The 22867-nt window shown below is 36.4% G+C and overlaps 1 protein-coding gene across 1 annotated transcript in view; it reads right to left on the bottom strand.

The window, feature by feature from the left end:
• The window catches only part of LOC149806502 (uncharacterized), a 145113-nt gene that overhangs the window by 16391 nt on the left and 105855 nt on the right, over positions 1-22867 (bottom strand). Inside the window, exons 26-30 of the mRNA XM_089953913.1 lie at positions 22376-22460; positions 14110-14307; positions 9740-9877; positions 3946-4091; positions 1478-1601 (exon numbers count right to left, since the gene is read on the bottom strand). Coding sequence (XP_089810039.1) covers positions 1478-1601; positions 3946-4091; positions 9740-9877; positions 14110-14307; positions 22376-22460 — 691 coding nt within the window. The remainder of the gene's footprint in view (positions 1-1477; positions 1602-3945; positions 4092-9739; positions 9878-14109; positions 14308-22375; positions 22461-22867) is intronic.

Genomic DNA, 22867 nt, shown 5'->3' with positions numbered 1-22867 from the left:
GGCTTCTAGCTGTTAAGTACAATATATACAGTATATACAATATGATGTGAAAAATCAGGCTTGACACTAAATCAAAATATCAAGCCAGAACACATACATAGACATCTGTGAGCACTTAAACATATATAAAATATCAAATATCATCCTGCATTGAAAATTCAGCTGTAAAAATGATGTAAAAGTACAGAAAAGCAGGTGACATTAGCGTTACTGTAACTGTTCAATTGTCTTAAGATTTCATCCATTCGAGACATCAATTAGGAAAAGAGAAAACAGTATGAGCCTGCCTTATGTTACTGGGAATGTTGTTCCATACCAGTGGACCATTTGTATAATAGGTTTTCTTACAATCATGCTTCAACATAAAAGTGACAAACCAGCCATTGACTTCTAAACAACCACATGGACAGCAAGGCTATCAGCCATCAGTAAAGGCAACAAACCAGTCACTTCCAAACAACTACTATTACATGGATGACAAAATCATCTATACTATCACATGGATGACAAAATCATCTATAATCAGAAAAAGTGACAAACCAGTCACTTCTAAACAACTACTATTACATGGATGACAAAATCATCTATACTATCACATGGATGACAAAATCATCTATACTATCACATGGATGACAAAATCATCTATAATCACAAAAAGTGACAAACCAGTCACTTCCAAACAACTACTATCACATGGATGACAAAATCATCTATAATCAGAAAAAGTGACAAACCAGTCACTTCCAAACAACTACTATCATACGGATGACAAAATCATCTATAATCACAAAAAGTGACAAACCAGTCACTTCCAAACAACTACTATCACATGGATGACAAAATCATCTATAATCAGAAAAAGCGACAAACCAGTCACTTCCAAACAACTACTATCACATGGATGACAAAATCATCTATACTATCACATGGATGACAAAATCATCTATAATCAGAAAAAGTGACAAACCAGTCACTTCCAAACAACTACTATCACATGGATGACAAAATCATCTATAATCAGAAAAAGCGACAAACCAGTCACTTCCAAACAACTACTATCATACGGATGACAAAATCATCTATAATCAGAAAAAGTGACAAACCAGTCACTTCCAAACAACTACTATTATACGGATGACAAAATCATCTATAATCAGAAAAAGTGACAAACCAGTCACTTCCAAACAACTACTATCATACGGATGACAAAATCATCTATAATCAGAAAAAGTGACAAACCAGTCACTTCCAAACAACTACTATCATACAGATGACAAAATCATCTATACTATCACATGGATGACAAAATCATCTATAATCAGAAAAAGTGACAAACTAGTCACTTCCAAACAACTACTATCACATGGATGACAAAATCATCTATAATCAGAAAAAGTGACAAACCAGTAATTTCTAAACAACTACTTTCACACAGATGACAAAATCATCAGTCACCAGAAAAAGTTCCTACACTTACATAGATGACATCAGGATGTTTACAGCGATACTTCCAGGACTGGTTGAATGGATTGTAGACTATTGTCATGTCTGAGGCACTGTACATCTTCTCTAGAGTCTGGAATAGTCTCTCATAAATCTTCCTGAAGCATGACAAAATATGAGAAGTTAAATTGAAAGTGTAAAGGTGTGAGATCCAAATTCCCATATTTTGCAATGTACATTAAATTTGGGAGAATACATATTCAAACATTTAATTTCATACAGACTATAATCTGGATGGACCAAAAGAAATAATTTTTAACCTATCTCATATATCATTCCAGTTTCATTCATCCTTCCTAGGATAAACAATAAGGCTAGAGCCTGTAGTATAAAACCCATGATTTAAAGATTTATGTAAAAACATCTAAATTCAACTCCAACATCATTAATGAAGTGCGAGACTGTCAAAAATTGTCATGTATGAAATACAAAGAAAGGAGAACAAAATTTAACCCAAGTCTTCAATATAAATTTTCTATGACTGTGACCTTGACTATTAGATAAAAAGGAGCAAGAAAATATATTGCATTCCAGTTATGAAAAAAGTCATCAGTGACTTCATGAAAAAAACCTTAACCGAAACCTTAATGCAAATTTTCTCTTAATGTTACCTTGGTCCGAGGTTAAAGTGGCAAGTAAACATGCATGTCTTCAGATAAATGTCTTAAGCTTCATAAAGATTCATCAAAAGGAAAGATAACCATATTAAAATAATTTTAATAAACCTTAATAAAAACCTTAATGCATATCTTCTATGTGATCTTGACCATAAGGCAAAAGGGCAAATGTTCTATGTGATCTTGACCATAAGGCAAAAGGGCAAATGTTCTATGTGATCTTGACCATAAGGCAAAAGGGCAAATGTTCTATGTGATCTTGACCATAAGGCAAAAGGGCAAATGTTCTATGTGATCTTGATCATAAGGCAAAAGGGCAAATGTTCTATGTGATCTTGATCATAATGCAAAAGGGCAAATGTTCTATGTGATCTTGACCATAAGGCAAAAGGGCAAATGTTCTATGTGATCTTGACTATAAGGCAAAAGGGCAAATGTTCTATGTGATCTTGACCATAAGGTTGATCTTGACCATAAGGCAAAAGGGCAAATATTCTATGTGATCTTGACCATAAGGCATAAGGGCAAATGTTCATGTCACTGAATGAATTGTCACAGCTTCATATTGCTTTATCCCAATTATGAAGAAAATCCATGATCAGGAGGAGAAGGTTTGCAGACAGATTCTAAGATATACTGAGGGGAAAAGCTATTAAATGAAAGAATTTCCTGTGTTCAGTCTTCTATTTCATGCTGTTCTACACCTACTACTAATACAACTACTACTACTTCTGTTACTATGTAAATGATCATTTAAAAGAGATATCTATTTCAATAGATAAATGTTTTCAATCGACACTTGAAATTCCAATAATTATGTAAAAAATGCACAAATGAAAACATTTATCTATTTTCTTTAAAATGATACCTATTTTCAAGTCATTTTTTTCCATCTGAACTTGAAAAATAAAAACCTAAGTTTTTTATTCTCTGTTAACTAAGTACTACAGTTTGTGAACATCTTGTTCAGCCATTGGTACGCTCATGTGCTGATGTCACAATATAGATCATGATGAGCATTACAGTGATGACACATGCCTCTAAAATGGGAAATAAATTTTGCAAGATATCTCTTTTCTCTATGCAACAACAAAATGAGCTCATGTTAGAACACTACAGTTTGTATCATAATAACATCTACTACTACCACCACTACTACTATTACCACTACTACTACTACCATTACTACTATTACTACTAATATTTGTACTACTACTACTGTTGCTACTAATGCTTTTAGTGATGTTTTAAGGTTGCATCAGATTATTCTCAGAAAATGTCAAGTTAAATATCAAACAAAAGATTTTTTCTGTGCTGCTGCTGTCATTAAATACCATATCTATACTGCTGTCATTAAATACCATATCTATACTGCTGTCATTAAATACCATATCTATACTGCTGTCATTAAATACCATATCTATACTGCTGTCATTAAATACCATATCTATACTGCTGTCATTAAATACCATATCTATACTGCTGTCATTAAATACCATATGTATACTGCTGTCATTAAATACCATATCTATACTGCTGTCATTAAATACCATATCTATACTGCTGCTACTAGTACTGCTACAGTCACCCAAAATAACACCCAATCACTACTATACTGCAAATTCTACACTTTATTTATTTGCAATATTAGTATGTCAGCTCAAAACTCCACCAATTCCACCGCAATAAATAGAAGTTTGTAGACAGGTTATGCTATTAGTACACTGCTACCCATCCTACTACTACTACTACTACTACTATCACCGCTGTACTGCCACTTATGCTGCTTCCTACAGTTTACTTATATGTAACACTGATGTTTCACCTGGCAGACTCCAGTAACCCTAGCTCAATGAAGAGGGAACCAAGTTTACGGAAAAGGTCGATACATTTTTCCTGTTCCAGCTCCTGAGGATCCATTTTCTCAACTGCTTGTAGATAGGCTTCCTCTGTCAAGCTGATGTCCCCAACCTGAGGACAAAACATAATTTACATAACAATATTTACCAGTGTATTACATAATATTTAGCTGTGTATTACATAATATTTAGCTGTGTATTACATAATATTTAACTGTGTATTTCAAAACAATATTCACCAGTGTATTACATAAAAATATTAATCAGCATATTACATATCAATATTTACCAGTATGTAACATAATATTTACCTGTGTATTACAAAACAATATTTACCAGTGTATTACATAACAATATTTACCAGTTTATTACATAATAATATTTACATAATTACCAGTGTATTATATAAAAATATTTACCAGTGTATTATTTGCCCATCTGTGAACAACATAGACATTAATTTCCAGCAGCATAATGACCCAGTATATAAGAGTCAAAGCCATTTTGTGTGAAAGTGTCAAGTCTGACCATGTATTCACAAGATCCTCAACATGAGGGTGCCCTCCAACTAAAATATCATTTCTATGAAAATCGTCAAATGTAGCTTTGATATAATCAACCAACAATATTTAATAGCAGTTTTCAACCAATGTGCTCAACACATTCTGCATATTAATCACTTTACTCATTACTATACATCCATATTACCATCCATATTAATGTTGTTGCTGTTGTTGTTGTAGGGTTTAATGCCATTTTTCAGCACAGGATAGGCTATACATGGCGGCCAGTATAAATGGTGGAAGAAGAACCCTGGAAAACCCAGGGAAGAACCACCGACCCATGAGAAGCTACTGGCAAGCTTTCTCACGTACCCACATTAGCCGAGCCTGAGACTCAAACCCACACAGACAGAGGTGAGATGGCAGTGATCCAGAATGATGAGCACTTTAGACAACTTGGCCACTCAGGGCCCCCTCCATATTAATCAATTTACTCATTACTATGCATCCATATTAACACCCATATTAATCAATTTACTCATTACTTTGCATCCATATTACTATTCATATTAATCAATTAACTCATTACCATGTATCCACATTAAAATCCATATTAACCCATAAACTCATTACTATGCATCCATATTAACATCCATATTAATCAATATACTCATTACCAGGTAACCATATTACCATTCATTTTAATCAATTTACTCATTACTGTCCATCCAAAAGTTGAGTCTGAGTGCACACTTAAACTGAAGACGTTCAGTAATATTGCATCTGGAGAAAATAAGCTTGAGTTTTAAAACTGAACTGTCACTTTGAGACAATCAAAAGTCATCCTGAAAAGGCAAATTCCTTTTTGGTTGAATGAAACAAAATCTAAAGCTCAAACTCAAACTCAGAAGTTGAATGATTTCTAGGTCTAATCCACTGAAGCAATTGTACCATGCAATGGTAGATCTGGATCTATGATGGCACCATGCAATGGTAGATCTGGATCTATGATGGCACCATGCAATGGTAGATCTAGATCTGTGCTGGCACCATGCAATGGTAGATCTGGATCTATGATGACACCATGCAATGGTAGATCTAGATCTATGATGGCACCATGCAATGGTAGATCTGAATCTGTTCTGGCAACATGCAATGGTAGATCTGGATCTATGATGGCACCATGCAATGGTAGATCTAGATCTATGCTGGCACCATACAATGGTAGATCTGGATCTATGATGGAACCATGCAATGGTAGATCTGGATCTATGATGGCACCATGCAATGGTAGATCTAGATCTATGATGGCACCATGCAATGGTAGATCTGGATCTATGATGGAACCATGCAATGGTAGATCTGGATCTATGATGGCACCATGCAATGGTAGATCTAGATCTATGCTGGCACCATGCAATGGTAGATCTGAATCTGTGCTGGCAACATGCAATGGTAGATCTGGATCTATGATGGCACCATGCAATGGTAAATCTAAATCTGTGCTGGCACTATGCAATGGTAGATCTGGATCTATGCTGGCATTATGCAATGGTAGATCTGGATCTATGATGTCACCATGCAATGGTAGATCAGGATCTATGTTGGCACTATGCAATGGTAGATCTGGATCTATGCTGGCATTATGCAATGGTAGATCTGAATCTGTGCTGGCATTATGCAATGGTAGATCTGGATCTATGATGGCACCATGCAATGGTAGATTTGGATGTAAGCTGGCACCATGCAATGGTAGATCTGGACCTATGCTGGCACCATGCAATTCAGCATCTGGGTCTATAACAGGTATTATACAGTGGTACACTTGGGTCGATGCTGTTTGTTATAATACACATAAAATGTGGAACTCACAAAATACTGTGTACCATTTGAATTGACTAGGGATGAGTGTTGATGGATTGTTTATCTATTAGGCATAGAGTGATCACTGGACTAGTGAATAGAAAAAAGACTTGAGCTATTAGAACGCATCACCAAAGTCTCTTCTCACTATAATATGTTCAGCATGTGGCCATTACACATAATGTTGTGGAAGAAGGTAATTGATAGTCTTACCAATATAAAGCTGCATGCTGCTAAAACTGGCTGAAATCAAACCATCTTCAGTAAAGAAATGCTGCAGAAACAAAAGCCAGGAGAAGAGACAACTATGGACCATAATACATGCACAAGATTTTATGGAATGTTAGAAATCAAAATCATTTAATGTCTAAGTTAAATAAAGTTTCATACTAAATTTGGTTGAAATCCTTAGTAAATTTACATTGTAGAAACCAAAGTTAGGAGTATGGGCAATCATGGGCCATAACTCTTATAAAATAAGTTGTAGGAAACTGGAAATTAAAATCTGTCAAGGTCTCAACAATAATAAGTAAAATATTAAATTTGGTTTAAATCCAACAATCCTTGGTGAAGCTATGCTGCAGAAACTAAAGTCAGGAGGACAAACAAAAAAAGACATAACTCCTGTAAATGAAGTCTGACAAGGGATAATGGAGATTGAACTCATTCAAAGTCTCATTATTATAAAGTTGCATGTCAAATAAGAATGAAATCCAATGATCCTTGCAGCACAAAACAAGGTCATGAGGACAGGCAATCAGGGGTCATAACCCTTGAAAACTTTGTCAGATGCATAAATCTGAACTCTGAGAAGTCTCATCAATAGTGAATCCATATCTGGTTGAAACTTAACAACCTTTGGAAATTATTTGCTGTGGAAACTAAAGCCAGGAGAATGGCCAGTTAAGGGGCATAATTACCTGTACATTTTGTGGAACACTGGAAACTGAACTTAATCAAGGTCTAATCTGAAAGATTCATGCCAAATATGGCTGAAATCCAACACTCCTGTTAAAGACAAGCAATCGGAGGCCATAATGCTTCTAAATAATAAAGCTGCATACCAAATTTGGTTATAATTCCCACCAAAGTTATATTGTGGAAACCAAATTGTTGACAGATGAACAACTAGATGGATTGACAGACTGACATGATTGCATACCACAGGATCTGCTGACTTCATTAACAGGACCCTAATACATTAATTAATACAGGGCTCTGCCAACTTCCTCTAACAGAACTCTAATAAATTAATTAATACAGGGCTCTGCCAACTTCCTCTAACAGAACTCTAATAAATTAATTAATACAGGGCTCTGCCAACTTCGTCTAACAGAACTCTAATAAATTAGTTTAATATTGGGCTCTGCTGATTTCATCATAGAGGCCCTAATAAATTATTTACTACAGGACTTTACCAATTTCATCTAACAGGACCCTAAAAAGGTACTTACTCAGAGGTCTCAGAAATGCTTAATCACACATATTTGGATACAAATTTTTATCTGGGATGCAGAAAATCACTTACACAGAACTCCTCCATACTCACACAATAGCTGAAGGCAAATTCAAAGCCTTGCCATTCCTGCTTCAACCATCTGCTACTGAGTGGGAACTTATGTTGAACAATTTATCATTTTAGCCATGCTGATATTTACAATAAGACAATTCAGTGGCTGAAAGACCCCCAGAGGTACATGTTGCCATTGAAAGAGTACATCAGAAGAACATGATGCAATAGCTGGGTGGAAAGTTCAAAGACTTCAACTAGCTGCTGAGTGGTGGGAAATTTACTGATATTTACAATAACTGAATTCAGAGGCAGTAAGGCCCAGTGATGTCCATGTGGTCATTATCAGAGTACATCAAAAAAATGAACAAATTTAATTTTCATTACTGTGTTCATTTCCAAGTGTAGCTAAATAAGTAGTGCATGTGACCTCAAAATCAAGATACATAGAGACTTCAACAAAATACCATTGCAAATTTGAATAAGTATTTTGGGGTTAAACAGCAAACTGGCAGAGATTGTGATGAAATTCAGTGTGTGGTGCCTAGCTTGGTGTATGATATAAGACCTTTCTTGGTCTGACATAATTCAGTCTCACTCTAATGGATATAAAAGAACTAAATGACAGTAGTATAAAGATTTTAGAAAATTAAATTTAGTGGCAACCACTGGTTCTCCTTATCTGGAAATTTAGCCACTTCATGTATGCCCAATATGCTTCTGGGAAGGGACTGCAACTATTGCTGGTGGGACTCCAATTTTTCCCAAAATACCAGTAGGAGTCATGGACTCATAGCTTAAAAATCCTATCAAGACCTATGCTTACTGTATGGCTCTGTTAATTTCATTTATCAGGACTCCAATACATTACTAAAAGCTTAGGATATGGACTGAGAGAACAGCTTTATGCCCTTCCTAATACTCCATTGAAGCAGTTGTTGAAGGTGGACAAATAGATCAAAAAGTAGGAAGTTTCTGCATACAGAATAGGGACAATGTGAACTAATCATACAGAATAGGGACAATGTGAACTAATCATACAGAATAGGGACAATGTGAACTAATCATACAGAATAGGGACAATGTGAACTAATCATACAGAATAGGGACAATGTGAACTAATCATACAGAATAGGGACAATGTGAACTAATCATACAGAAAATTGCCAATGTTAACAAATCATTCAGAAATGGACCAATGTGAATGAATCATAGAGAAATAGACCAATGTTAACAAATCATTCAGAAATGGACCAATGTGAATGAATCGTACAGAAATGGACCAATGTGAATAAACTGTATAGAAATGCCGGCCAAAGTGAATGAATCGTACAGAAATGGGACAATGTGAAGGAACTGTACAGAAATGGGGCCACAGTGAACTAATCATTCAGAAATGGTTCAATGTGAATGAATCATACAGAAACGGCCAAAGTGAACTAATCATACAGAAATGGGCCAATGTGAACTAATCGTACAGAAATGGGCCAATGTGAACTAGTCATACAGAAATTGGCCAAAGTGAAGTTATCACACAGAAATGGGCCAAAGTGAACTAATCATACAGAAATGGGCCAATGTGAACTAATCATACAGAAATGGGCCAATGTAAACTAGTCATACAGAAATGGGCCAATGTGAACTAATCATACAGAAATGGGCCAATGTGAACTAATCATACTGAAGTGATGGTGATTTACCTATTACAAGCATATCAGAGTTACTACTTACTTTTTGATGTTTTCCTCCTGTTCTCAAAATACAGTTGGAAGAGTCTCTAAATACAAATACACAAATGAATGAAATATTTTCCTGCAACATTACTAGCAAGGAAATGAGAGTATCAATAAATTTGAACTTTATAACAGCAGATGTTAAACTTACTGACTGCCATGCTTTGATAAGCTCAAATTTTCCATCCTCACTTTTCATAAGACGAGAGAAAACTTCCAGGTTTGAAATAGTAATCTTCAGTCTGTCCCTCTCACCTGCCCTCAATAGTAGGTTAGGAAGCTCTTCAACCTGTAGTGTGTCATACAACATTATTAAAATTAGGATAATTTTCTGAATAAATCCACATTTCTGAATTAATCCATAGTTCTGAACTTAGCACAAATAGGTTCTACATTATGTACAAGATACAAGTTTGCTAAAATTCAAATATTTTCTGGAAAACAACAGAAGATTTGGAACTCAAGGGGAAAAATTTGGAACTCAACAGGCAAAGCTGGAGGGCTAAAGATATATTTTGAACATTGCAAATATAAACTGTTATTCTCACATACAATCAATCAACTTATTAATTTTTTTAGTTCTCCAAAAAAGTTTGTCATCTAACTTTATCTGTTCAGGGCCATGCCTAATCCCAATGACATACAAATTATATGTTCAGGGCCATACTTAATTGTACAGACATAAACATTAACTGTTTAGGGCCATGCCTAATTACACAGACATATAAATTATATGTTTAGGACCATACTTAATTGTACAGACATATACATTATCTGTTTAGGGCCATGCCTAATTACATAGACATATAAATTATATGTTTAGTGCCATGCTTAATTGTACAGACATATACATTACCTATTTAGGGCCATGCCTAATTGTACAGACATATAAATTATATGTTTAGTGCCATGCTTAATTACACAAAGACATGTGAGTGATATGGCCCTTAATTAATGTACATTTCTTGATCTAGCTGATGAAGGTTGTACTGAACACAGGTAATAAATTGTCACCAGATTTCAGACATTTTACCAAAACATGAGGAAAGATTTTCTATTTCAATAAGCAAAACAACATGTACATTCATTAGCACATACAAGTTTCACATATATAAACAATGCAACACAACTGCATGCTAAAACTCTGGTGTATGTAAGATACACTATATTGTCTGGGTTGTACATAACAAGGGAATAATACACAGTACTGAACTATGAATGGCTTGTATATAACAAGGGAATAATACACAGTGCTGTACTATGAATGGGTTGTATATAACAAGGGAATAATACACAGTACTGTACTATGTATGGGTTGTATATAACAAGGGAATAATACACTGTATTTGTCATGGATGTACATAACAAGGGAATAAAACTACTGAGTTATGTATAGGACTAGTGTACTTTATGGAGGCCTAATTATGATGCCACACAAATGTAATCAGATACAATAGAAGAAACTGGAGCACAGGACACAGACACCCCATAAAACTGGAGCACAGAACATGCATACCTCTATTAACTGGAGCACAGAACCAGATAGTCCCATTAGACTGGAGCACAGGACACTGATACCCCCATTAAATTGGAGCATATGACACAGATAACCCATTAAACCAGAGCACAGGATACAGATGCCCCTATTAAACTGGAGCAGAGGACATGCATAACATCATTAAAAGTAATTTTTCAAGATCTTTATAAATCTAAATAGACTATGAGACTAAACTGATTAACGGATTTGGAATAATGTATTGATATCACCAAGGATTGAACCCACTGATATCACCAAGGATTGAACCCAACACCTTTTCCTCTATATTCAGGCACCATACCATCATACAAAAAGATCTAAATCAGCTAGGTGGGTCAGTATATGGTGTTACATACTTCATCATCATCATCATCAGTCTCATGACCTAGTGTGGTCGTTGAGGCACTGTGCTGCTGAACATCTCACCAGTTCCCTCCACTTGTCTCGATCATGTGCAAATGCCTGTGTCTCCGCAAAACTTTTCCTGGTCCATTCTGTGATGTTGTCAGTCCACTTTTTTCTCTGTCTACCTCTCCTTCTGCCACCCTGGATGCTGCCCTGCAGGACTGTTGTGGATAGACTGTTGGCTCTAGTGACATGGCCATACCATTTCAGCGTTCTCTTTTTGACGGTGGTGAGGAGGTCCTCATATTGGCCTACTTCGTGCCTGATGGTGTTATGCACTTCTACATTGGTGATGTGGTCCATGTAAGAGATGCCAAGGATGGTTCTGTAGCATATTCTCACTTCAAGTGACTGGACTCTTCATTGTAATTCTGCTGTCAGGGTCCATGCCTCACATGAGTACAAAATGACTGAGATGACTAGAGCTCGCAATAGTCTGATTTTAGTTTTCAGACAGATATTCTTGTCTCTCCAGATGGGTCTTAGCTTTGACATAGCTGCCATTGTTTGTGCTGCTCTTGACAAAATTTCTGCTCTTGATCCCTCTTCAGTGATTATGGAACCAAGATATTTGACCTGGCTCACTGTTTCCAGTTCATGTCCTCTGACTTTAATCTTGGCTGAGATTTGTTTGCCACTATTTGTCATCAGTTTTGTCTTCTCAGCGCTTATCTCCATGTCAAATCTGGAAGATGTTTCATCCAAGTTCTTCACTAAGGTGGCTAGCTCGTCTTCACTGCCTGCCAGCCCATCAATGTCGTCTGCAAAGCGGAGGTTGGTGATGTTACACCCTCCAATGCTGACTGTCCCACAGTGGTTTTCCAGGGCTTTGCTCATGATATGCTCTAAGTAGATGTTGAAAAGTGTGGGTGACAGGAGACAGCCTTGACGCACTCCCACTGTTGTCTGGAACCAGTCCCCCACAGCACCTTGGGCAATTACTGCACTGGTAGCCTTGGCGTACAGCTGCTTGATGGTATTGGTTAACTTTTGACCCAAGTTATACTTCTTCACTGTGGCCCACAATGCCTCATGCCACACTCTGTCAAAGGCCTTTTTGAAATCTATGAACACATGATAGATGTCTTGTTGGTGTTGTGAGTACTTTTCGCACAGAACCCTGAGATTGAATATTTCTGTTGTGCTTCTTCCACTCCTGAACCCTGCCTTTTCTTCAGCGATTATTTCTTCTGCTTGTGGTTTCAGTCTGTTCAAGATGATCTTCAGCATTACCTTACTAGCATGGCTGATCAAACTGATAGTTCTGTAATTTTGGCACAGCTGGAGATTGCCTTTTTTGGGAAGTGTTATAATCAGTGACTGGGTCCATTGTGTTGGCCATTCACCTGTCTGCCAGATCTTGTTGCAGATTTTTGTTAGCAGCTCTTTCACTGATTCTCCCCCATTCTTGGTAAGTTCAGCTGGGATGTTGTCTACTCCAGCTGCCTTCCCATTCTTCAGTGCTCTTATTGCTGACTCCACCTCTTCTTTGAGAATGGGGAAGTCATCATCATTTGTGGATTATGAACTTCAAGCACCTCTGGGTCTCCTGTGGACTGATGGTTGTAGAGTTCTTTGCAATACTCAGTCCATCTTTCTGCAATGTCACTCACTTCTGTGAGGCATTTTCCATTTTTGTCTTGAATGGTACTGACTCTTTGTTGTTTCTGTCTGGTGAGGTCTTTCACAATTTGGAATGCCTTTTTGCTGTTATTCTTTATCAGACTGTTCTCCATTTCTGTGCACTTTTGTCCAATCCAATTTACATACTTAGACCAAAATATATCTTAGCACTCTGTTATTTGGTGTCAAAGTAATTGGAGAGAGTATTATTATCTTGTCATCTTGTGCATGTTGTTGCATATTTAAGGCATTTTGTCCCTGGCAAATATCAGTTACCACATTTTCCCTCATGCACTCATGATCCCGAATGGGTATTAGGCAATGCAATGTCAACAAAGCACTTTATTTGCATGCTAAGTACTGCAAAAGCATTTGAATGACAGATCATATATTAACTACATGATGGAACTGGACAGAAGGATGACTGAACTGACTCAATTTTGCCTTGCTCTGAATATTTTGCTGTAATTATTATGTTGAAACTGCCCATGAAATGGTACTTGACTTAATTATTTTCATCTGGCTATTGAATCAGTCTGAATCATGGACCTTGGAACCAGAACCATTGTATTCATTTTCAGGAGATGCTAAATCTGAGGCAACTGAGAGTCAAAGGTCAAAGGAAAACCAGTATACATGTAACTATGAAGCCTTTGAAAAGTGAAATTCTAACTGAATGGAGAATTACAATTACACAGATACTGCAGGTTTTCTCAAATATAGTCTTAACCTTTTCTTGAGTTCTTCATCACACACACACACACACACACACACACACACACACATACACACATACATACATACAATAAATTACTCTCAATTTTGCATAGAGGGGTGCTTTTGACAACCTGAAATTGATTTTGAACCCCATTTCACATATGGGTTGGGTACTCTTGACCCCTAGAACTTCCAGGCTAGAGAAACACTGCATTAATGTTCAGACTGCTTAAACTTACCGCTCTGTCACTAAGCGGCAAATGAATGAAGTAGTCAGAAAGCTTTAAGTAGATCTGTCTTTTGCTCTCTGTAGTAGAAAGGTACCGTTTCTCCACTGCCTGGCGCATGTGATCATGAGAGAAGTTTAGGATTCCATTTCGATTGATCAACCCTCCTGACAGACTAATGTAAAAGGGAGACCAAAGCTGATTGGAAATCTGAAAATACATGGTGAAAGCTGATTGACAACTTGTAAATAAACAGTGAAAGTTGATTGATAGCTTGTAAATACATGGTGAAAGTTGACTGATATCTTGTAAAATTCAGGACAGAAAGTATACTTCAGTTTCTTTCAGTTATAATTTCTTGTCTAAAAATAAGAAATTTTTTGGTGACAATGTAGTCACCAGGATAATGTATGAACTATACATTTTAGTAATAAATATTTGGCCAAAACATTATCATCATGTTTTTTTTACCCTGGATACAATGTGATCATGTGTCTTTAATAAATGAAAATCACAATGATACAGGCAAAAGCATCATAAAAATGACATAATAATGCAAAAGAGTTAATGATTGGTTTACTGACTGACTGACTGTATTTAACAGCACATCAGCACATGAAAGGTTATCAGTGCTGAGGAAATACTAGTAAAGTTTTTGACTAGGGACACATGCTGACACATCATGGCAGCCAATACAGGGAGTCTGCCATGCTAACCACTGAGAGAGACAGAGACATTTTTGTGTGCATGTATTTTGGTGCCTTGCACAATTTCCAAATATTTCATACTCATTAATATGTATATTGCCAGTTTTCAACAATGAAGACAAGTCACCTTTGATACAAACATACTGTATCAACATAAGCTGAAGTCAAGTCACACTTAATACAAACATATTGTTTTAATAGCAGCAATAGCTTACCCATACCTACTGTTAAGCTCGTTTTTCATGCCCAAAAAATCACACCATCTGTGAGTGTTATGTTCTCCAGGGTGGGGCATTGCAGAAGGTTCCAGACTTTTACAAAAGAGAAGGGGCATGTGTGCCTACTTGACTTTGGAGATAAGCTATGATGAATGTGTAGTTTGACGTGACCATGAAACATCAACCCCTTACTCTCTCGATGCACCCTTGCAATGCTAGGTATATAGCCTTCATTTCTAGGTTGTTTATGTGGAGGGATGATTCGGATGGGGTCCAATGTCCCTGTAGAATTATACCATCTGGTTCTAAATGAGTACCCCAACCAGAATCTGAAGCATTGACAAATAGATAGGAGCTGGGTTCAGGTGCATGCATGGAGACTCCAATCATGGATCTGTCCTGATTCATCCACCACTGCAAATGGTGATGAAATGCTGGTCCTAGAAAGATCAGTGTTGATAGAGAATCTTTGTTAGGAGAACATAACACTCACAGTTCAGCATATTCCAGGCAAGAAGAATGTTTTGGCAGACGGTCTTTCCAGAAATGGCAAAGCCATTATCATGCAATGGGCTCTTCACCGCTCTGTTACAGGGTCCCTGTTCCTACTGTTGGGAAGGCCCCTAGTGGATCTATTTGCAACCAGTCTCAACAACAGACTCCAGTAGTGGATCTATTTGTGGCAACAACAGAATTCCATTTTACATTTCTCCTGTCCAATGAGCATGGGCAGTTAATTTATGCTTTCCCACCCTTCCAACTGATTCCTCAAGTTCTGCAAAAAGTCAGAACTTCCACTGTATAGATCATTCTCATAGCCACTCTGTGACCTCAGTGCTCATGGTTCAATGATTTTCTCGGCCTACTGATCGCTTGACCCAGGTTTCTTCCTCTCAGGAGGGATCTTCTGTCACAACACAGGGGATCCCGCCTCTACAACAGCAAACAAATTCTCCACTTTCACACTTGGCTCTATCTGCCAGCACAATTTTTCTGGCTGAGTTGCCAGTTGTATACTTCAGGCCAGAAGAGCTTCTGTATCAAAAGCCAATGGTGCAAGGTGGAGAATCGTCTGAGATTGGTGCAGTCAAAAGCCAATGGTACAAGGTGGAGAATCGTCTGAGACTGGTGCAGTAGGAAATGTGTTGATTATAGCTGCCCCTCTATAACTTCCTTTTGCTGCTTTCCTTTTCTCTTTGAGAACAAAACATGCTCAGTATCCAGTATAAAAGGTTATAAAGCTGCTATTTCAAAGACTTAAATTTTATCAAGGCATTATAAAGTAATTGGTTCAGATTTGCACTTTATTGATCTTATTATGTATTTTGAGGTGTAAAGACCTGTCTTGCATTCTCTTACACCTAGATGGAATCTTTCTTTTGTTTTATGGTCATTAACCAAAACCCCCTATAAACCAGTGAGTGAGGCTTCTTTCCAGGACCTCATTCACAAGACTGTGTTTCTACTTGCCCTCATCTTAGCGTGATGACAAAGTGAGATTCAGACCTTATCTATTGACACTGGGTGTTTCTGGTTTAATGGGAATTATGATTCGGTTTTCCTCTTTTGTCAATCAGGATTTTAGCCAAATATCAATTACCTTGCATAGCTCCACTACCAATAGAAAACCCCAGTCTCAGTGGAATCTGTGGTACTGATGATACAGATAGACTTTTATGTCCCATGAAGGCACTCTATTTCAATTTTAAGGCATCCAAAAGAAAAAGAAAGGGTAGGAAGTGTCTTTTCTTCCCTCTCAACGGTTCCATAGACATTTCAGCTGCCAGTATTTCACAGTGAATCGTCACTACAATCAAAAGAGAATACCAGTCTCTTACTGATCAAGACCTTTCCTTTATGAAACTTAGAGTCCATGAGGTTTGAGCTGTTCCTACCTCCTGGGCCTACCTTAATCACTCTTCCATGGAGGACATGATGAAGGCAGCATTATGACACTCCCATACTACCTTTTGCTCCTTTTACATCAGTTTGTTATCACAACAAAGTACAGACAATCTTTCTCTGGGTCCCATCATTGCAGCACAACATGTGGTCCTGAGAAATACATGTACATGTACCAACATTCCATAACAGAGACCTCTCCACCACATGCGAGTACTTTTCGTTTTCTTTTTTTTATCAGTTTAACAGAGCATTAGACAACACTCCTTACTGACAAATTTGGCTTAATAATAGCTATGAATAAGCTATTGCTACAATTAAAATGTAATTATAAAAGGGGTAAAACTAATTTTGATTATGCAATCCTTACCCTCTCACCCCACTCTAATGTAATAATCATGTATGAAAAAGTTGAACTATCTATACTTGTTTTTCACATAAAATACCAAGGAAAATGCAAGTTGCACATGGAATTGGATAATACTGACAATTCTTCACTCTAAGGGAGGATGTATGCACATCAAATGGACAGTGCATCTTTAGTGCATCTGTCGAGGAATTGTTCCCTAGAGTGTGTATTGCGATTTTGGATCGATTTGATAACGCTTAGGGAATCGCTTATAATGACTGCTTTAGGTATTTGGTTGTCTTTGATCCATTGTAGTGATTCAAGTATAGCCCAGAATTCAGTGGTGTAAATGGAGCAATAGTCAGGTAATCTGGATCCCGTTTGTATATTGAATTCAGGGATGACTATTGCTGCTGCTGTTCTTGGTGGGTTGTTTGTTTTTGATCTATTGGTATATATTTTAACATAGTCCAGGTATTTTTGGTTGATTTCGTTTACCAGTACAGGTTTTAGTAAGTTTTCTTGTCCTTCTTTATTGCCTAATTTGGTAGCTTCAATGTTAATCCTTGGTGGTTTTTGTAACCATGGTGATTTGTTCTGGTCTGTATTGTTTGTTACCTGCTTTTTTAGTAGATGTATCTTTTCTCATAGTTCAAGGATTACTTTGCCACTTGGTGTGATAGGTATGATTTTGAGTTTGAAGACAACTTTACACTTATTTATAGCTATTTTGGTGGGATGGTTGTCTGGGTAGGTATCTAATCGAATGGAGTATTGGAGGAGCAGTTCTTGCCTACATAATTTTAAGGGTAGTTCTCCTGTTAGTGTTTGTAGTTCTTCTAATGATGTTGAGGGGAGTGTTCCTGAGCATAATAGCAAGGCTTTTCTCTGGATAGTGTCAAGTTTTTGTAGTACAGGCTGCTTAGCCGAGTCATATGCTTGGCAACCGTAATCCAGTTTTGATCTAATTAGGCTTTTATATATCCTGAGGAGGGTTTCCTGGTTGGATCCCCAGTCAGTCCCTGTGATGTTCCTGAGTAAATTCAGATCTTTGTTACAATTCTGGGTGAGTTGTTCAATGTGCTGTTTCCATGTGAGGTGGTTGTCAAAGAACATTCCTAGGAATTTTACTACTGTTACGCATTTGATTAATTGATTTTGTATATAGAAGTTTGGATAGACTAGGCTGTTATTTCGTTTGGGGGTGAATATGATTGCCACAGTTTTTTCATGAGATATTTTGAAACCCCATTTGTCTGCCCATCTCCCTATGTTGTCTAGGCTCTGCTGGATTTTTTTAACTACTGTTTTGTTGGCAGGATTTCCATTCCTCCATATGCCACTATCATCTGCAAATTGTGACAAGTTTATTTTTGTGGAGGCTACATTGAGGTCAAGGTCATTTACCATTAGGTTAAATAGTAACGGACTTATTACACTGCCTTGCGGTGTTCCATTTTCAAGTGAAAATTCTTCCGAATGGGTGTTGCCTATTCTTGTGGTAATTTTCTGGCCTGTGAGGAAATTGCCAATCCAGCTGAACAAGCGTCCAGTTATTCCAAATTGGTTTAATTTGGCCATTAGTCCATTGGTCCATACTAGGTCGAACGCTTTTTCTAGGTCTAAAAAAAACCGCTATGAGGTTGCGATCGGTTTTCCTATGTGCGTTAAAAGCGAGTTTGATGTCTGTTTCCAATCTGAGAAGTTGGTCAGTTGTGGACCATTTGTTCCGAAAGCCACATTGATTTATGGAGAGTAGGTTATTAGTTTCTAGGTGGTGTTTTAACCTATTTGCGATTATTGTCTCCATTATTTTGCAAATATTGTTTGTAAGGGAGATGGGTCGGTACGAATTTATGTTGTTGGGATCTTTACCTAGCTTGGGGATTGGTATTACTATGGCCTGTTTCCATTTGGTGGGTAGTTGGCCTTTATCCCATCTCCTTTTAAAGAGTTTGATTATGGCTATTGTTATATTGATAGGTAGTTTTTTGTAGATAATGTAACCTAACTGATCCTTACCAGGGGATGTTTCGTTTTTGGATCATAGGGCTATCTTCCATTCATATACTGTGATGTCACTATTTAGGTATGTATGATGGTAAGTTAGGTAGCAATGAGACACCAGACATGTATCATGGTAAGTTAGGTGGCAATGAGACACCAGGTATGTATCATGTTAAGTTAGGTGGCAATGAGACACCAGACATGTATCATGGTAAGTTAGGTGGCAATGAGACACCAGGTATGTATCATGTTAAGTTAGGTGGCAATGAGACACCAGACATGTATCATGTTAAGTTAGATCGCAAAGAGACACCAGGCCGTATGATGGTAAGTGCCATTCAAATAATATTTTATGCAGGTTTTAGCAGCCGCTTACCTCCTTTAATCATACTGTGAATTTATGAGAATTTTGAACAAAATAATGAATGACAGTTTATTAAGGCATGTTCAAGCATTATGCTGAATATGATATATGGAATTACTTTTGAAAAAATATAGTAAACTACACATATAGGAAGAACTGGTAAACTAAGAAGTCATGTCTGATGAGTATTATTTCAATCCTGCAAGATCAATAATTCATATTTAAGTTCCTTATATATAAAAATCTGTATATACAGTGTGATCCCGCATTAGCATGCTCTGTTATAACACGAATTAACATATAACACGGTCGTGACATGGCTCCCGAAAATTTATATACATGTATTTTTCTCATACACACACAAAAAATTATTTCATGAAAAAATAGTTTTTTCTCTGAAAAAGTACGAAAATTAATGTTTAAAAAGTTTATTCTGGGATCGCATAGGGCTTCGCCTATGTCACAAACTGCGATTTTATTTTCCTTAAGTGCATTAAAATATACCATCTATTTTATTGGCAAATTGTTGGCTGTTTAAACTTGCATATAAAACCATTGGTTTGGAGTGGAGAAATTCAGAGATCCCATGAAAGGAAGCTGTAAACTTGATATAAAATGCACTGAAATTTATCTATCGTTACATAAACAATTTCTTTGTCCATACTGACAAGCCATCTTAACAGTGTATTGTTATATCATAATCCGCTTATGTTGACATTGAGCATAAGTACTGTATATTGTGAGATATCTGCTTTTTTTGTCACTGACATTTATGGTAGCATAGATCAACCACACAAGGCATTATATCGTAATCTATCTTTCACGTGATTTTTGGTTTCTCACTAGTAATTAATATATTTACATAGACTGACATTTGTATGAGGATGGTAAGTAAAATTCCTCTTCTTTTCACTCAGAATTAAATCCTTCAAAACACTCACATTTCTGTACTAATCCTTGTCATCAGACCAGAACATCTATGTCTCTATAGTCTGTTGACCTTTTGTTAAATTTCTGACGCATGCATGGAAGGCAGCATCACTGCGCTACCATGAATGTAAAAAACAAACAAACAAACAAACAAACAACACCTTACTTGTTGGTCTTTTCAATAGGCAGGGAGGAACAGTAACTACAAGTGAGCAAATGATGGCCAATTCCTTTTTTTAAAAATGTACCCAGATAAAATAGTTTGCTGAAATTTCAAAGAAAACAGCTTACATTTGAAGCACCGATTGTTATGAAAATGTATTGAGCAATTGGGAAAAAAATCAGTCTCAATCATGCAATACAATTATTTGATGTTGCCGCCACAATAAGAAATGGGCATTTGGTTGGTTCACCAAATTTGTCCTTTAGCAGTGACTTCAATAACATGTGCACCCTTCATCAAAAAAAGCCAACTACAATCTTCAATAAAAACAAAGAACTTTTCTTCTAAGGAAGTCAGTACCAAACTTAAATAAAAGCAATGGAATCTGATGGATTTTTTGTTTTCATTTTCTAACGTGACTGGAATACATTTACTGTGTCATGAAAGTTTTCTTTTTGCAGGGAAAAAGTTTATGCTTATGAATGCTACTTACAGCAGCTTAAAATGTAAGTTAACTTTTACTGACTTGGGACGTACTGAAAAGTAAATGTGTTTTATCATTCTTTACATGATTGTGCTATGTTTATCCAGTGAAATCAGACCTATATGACCTGTGACAAAATTTCTGAATATTTTAAATCTCTGTGTGTGCATATTTTTGATGGAATTATTTATATTGTGGATTCAATGTATGTGATGAGATTCATGGGTGTGTACATGGTGTTGATATTCTATTCATGCTATACATGAGGCATGTATATATAAACAGTATACACGTATTTGGACCAATCTGTGGTTCTTTAATGAAAGTAAAATATTATATATGCTTTCTTTGTTTTCACTACAGGTGTATTTCCCATTTAATATGCATCAATTTTGTGATGGTAACTGTGCCAATGAAGCACATATTTTACCACCTGCATTTATTACCTACACACGCACCCCGCAATTTGTTTTGGGTACATGCATCATTTTCTTCAGCTAACTGACCTGGTTGCTTATAACATGGTTCAGTCTGTAACACGGTTGGGTTCTATGGCTCCCAACTACCGCATTATAGTGGGGTCAGTTTTAGTGTCTCTTGAAAGTTTACATTGTCCCCTGGACCTTGTTATATATTCAAAGTTTTGTGTCCCCTGAACTTGGTTATTTATACAAAGTTTACATTGTTCCCTGGACCTTGTTATATATTCAAAGTTTTGTGCCACCAGAACTTTGTTATTTATACAAAGTTTACATTGTTCCCTGGACCTTGTTATATATTCAAAGTTTTGTGTCCCCTGAACTTTGTTATTTATACAAAGTTTACATTGTTCCCTGGACCTTGTTATATATTCAAAGTTTTGTGTCACCAGAACTTTGTTATTTATACAAAGTTTACATTGTTCCCTGGAACTTGTTATATATTCAAAGTTTTGTGTCCCCTCAACTTTGTTATTTATGCAAAGTTTACATTGTTCATGGGATCTTCTTATATATCCCCTGAACTTTGTTATATATACAAATCTTATAGTCCATTCAAATTTGTTATATATACAAATCTTATAGTCCATTCAAATTTGTTATGTATACAAAGTTTACAATAAATTTAAAATGCTGAATCATTATAAATGTGAACAAGTTTTTTGAGAAACTTACATTCAGAAATTCTGTGATCTCACTCTCTGACAGACCTCTGCTAGCACACCACACTGCTGTCAGTACATCATGAACAATATTTTTCCTGTAAATAAAAAAAATAGATTATCTTTTGGGGTGCAAAGGAATTGTATTCATATACCAAGGAGGTTTAGTAATTCCAGATTCCTCATAACTTGATTAATTACATTTGTATAGACATTATAAAAAACCCTCAGTGCACCCCTTTTGTTATAGGTATGGTCTTGGTTCCCATTAAAAATGTTACATTTTATTTTAGAATCATTACTTATTATAATTAGTTTTAGTTTTTGGTGATTTCATTTAATTCAATACCTATTTCTGTGTTTTAATCCATTCTCTAAAACAGACATGTTAGAACATCCCTCAATATAATGTTCCCTCACTTAAATACAGGTCACATTTATGTCTTCCATAAAAAGCATTATAAAAAGAAAGCCATGTAATAATGTAATAATTTTTTTATTTAAA

Source organism: Sinohyriopsis cumingii, chromosome 1 (assembly GCF_028554795.1).
Source record: "Sinohyriopsis cumingii isolate HCF-2022 chromosome 1, ASM2855479v2, whole genome shotgun sequence".
Taxonomy (NCBI): domain Eukaryota; kingdom Metazoa; phylum Mollusca; class Bivalvia; order Unionida; family Unionidae; genus Sinohyriopsis; species Sinohyriopsis cumingii.
The sequence above is the reverse complement of the archived record's forward strand: the minus strand, read 5'-3'. Positions and strand labels throughout refer to the sequence as shown.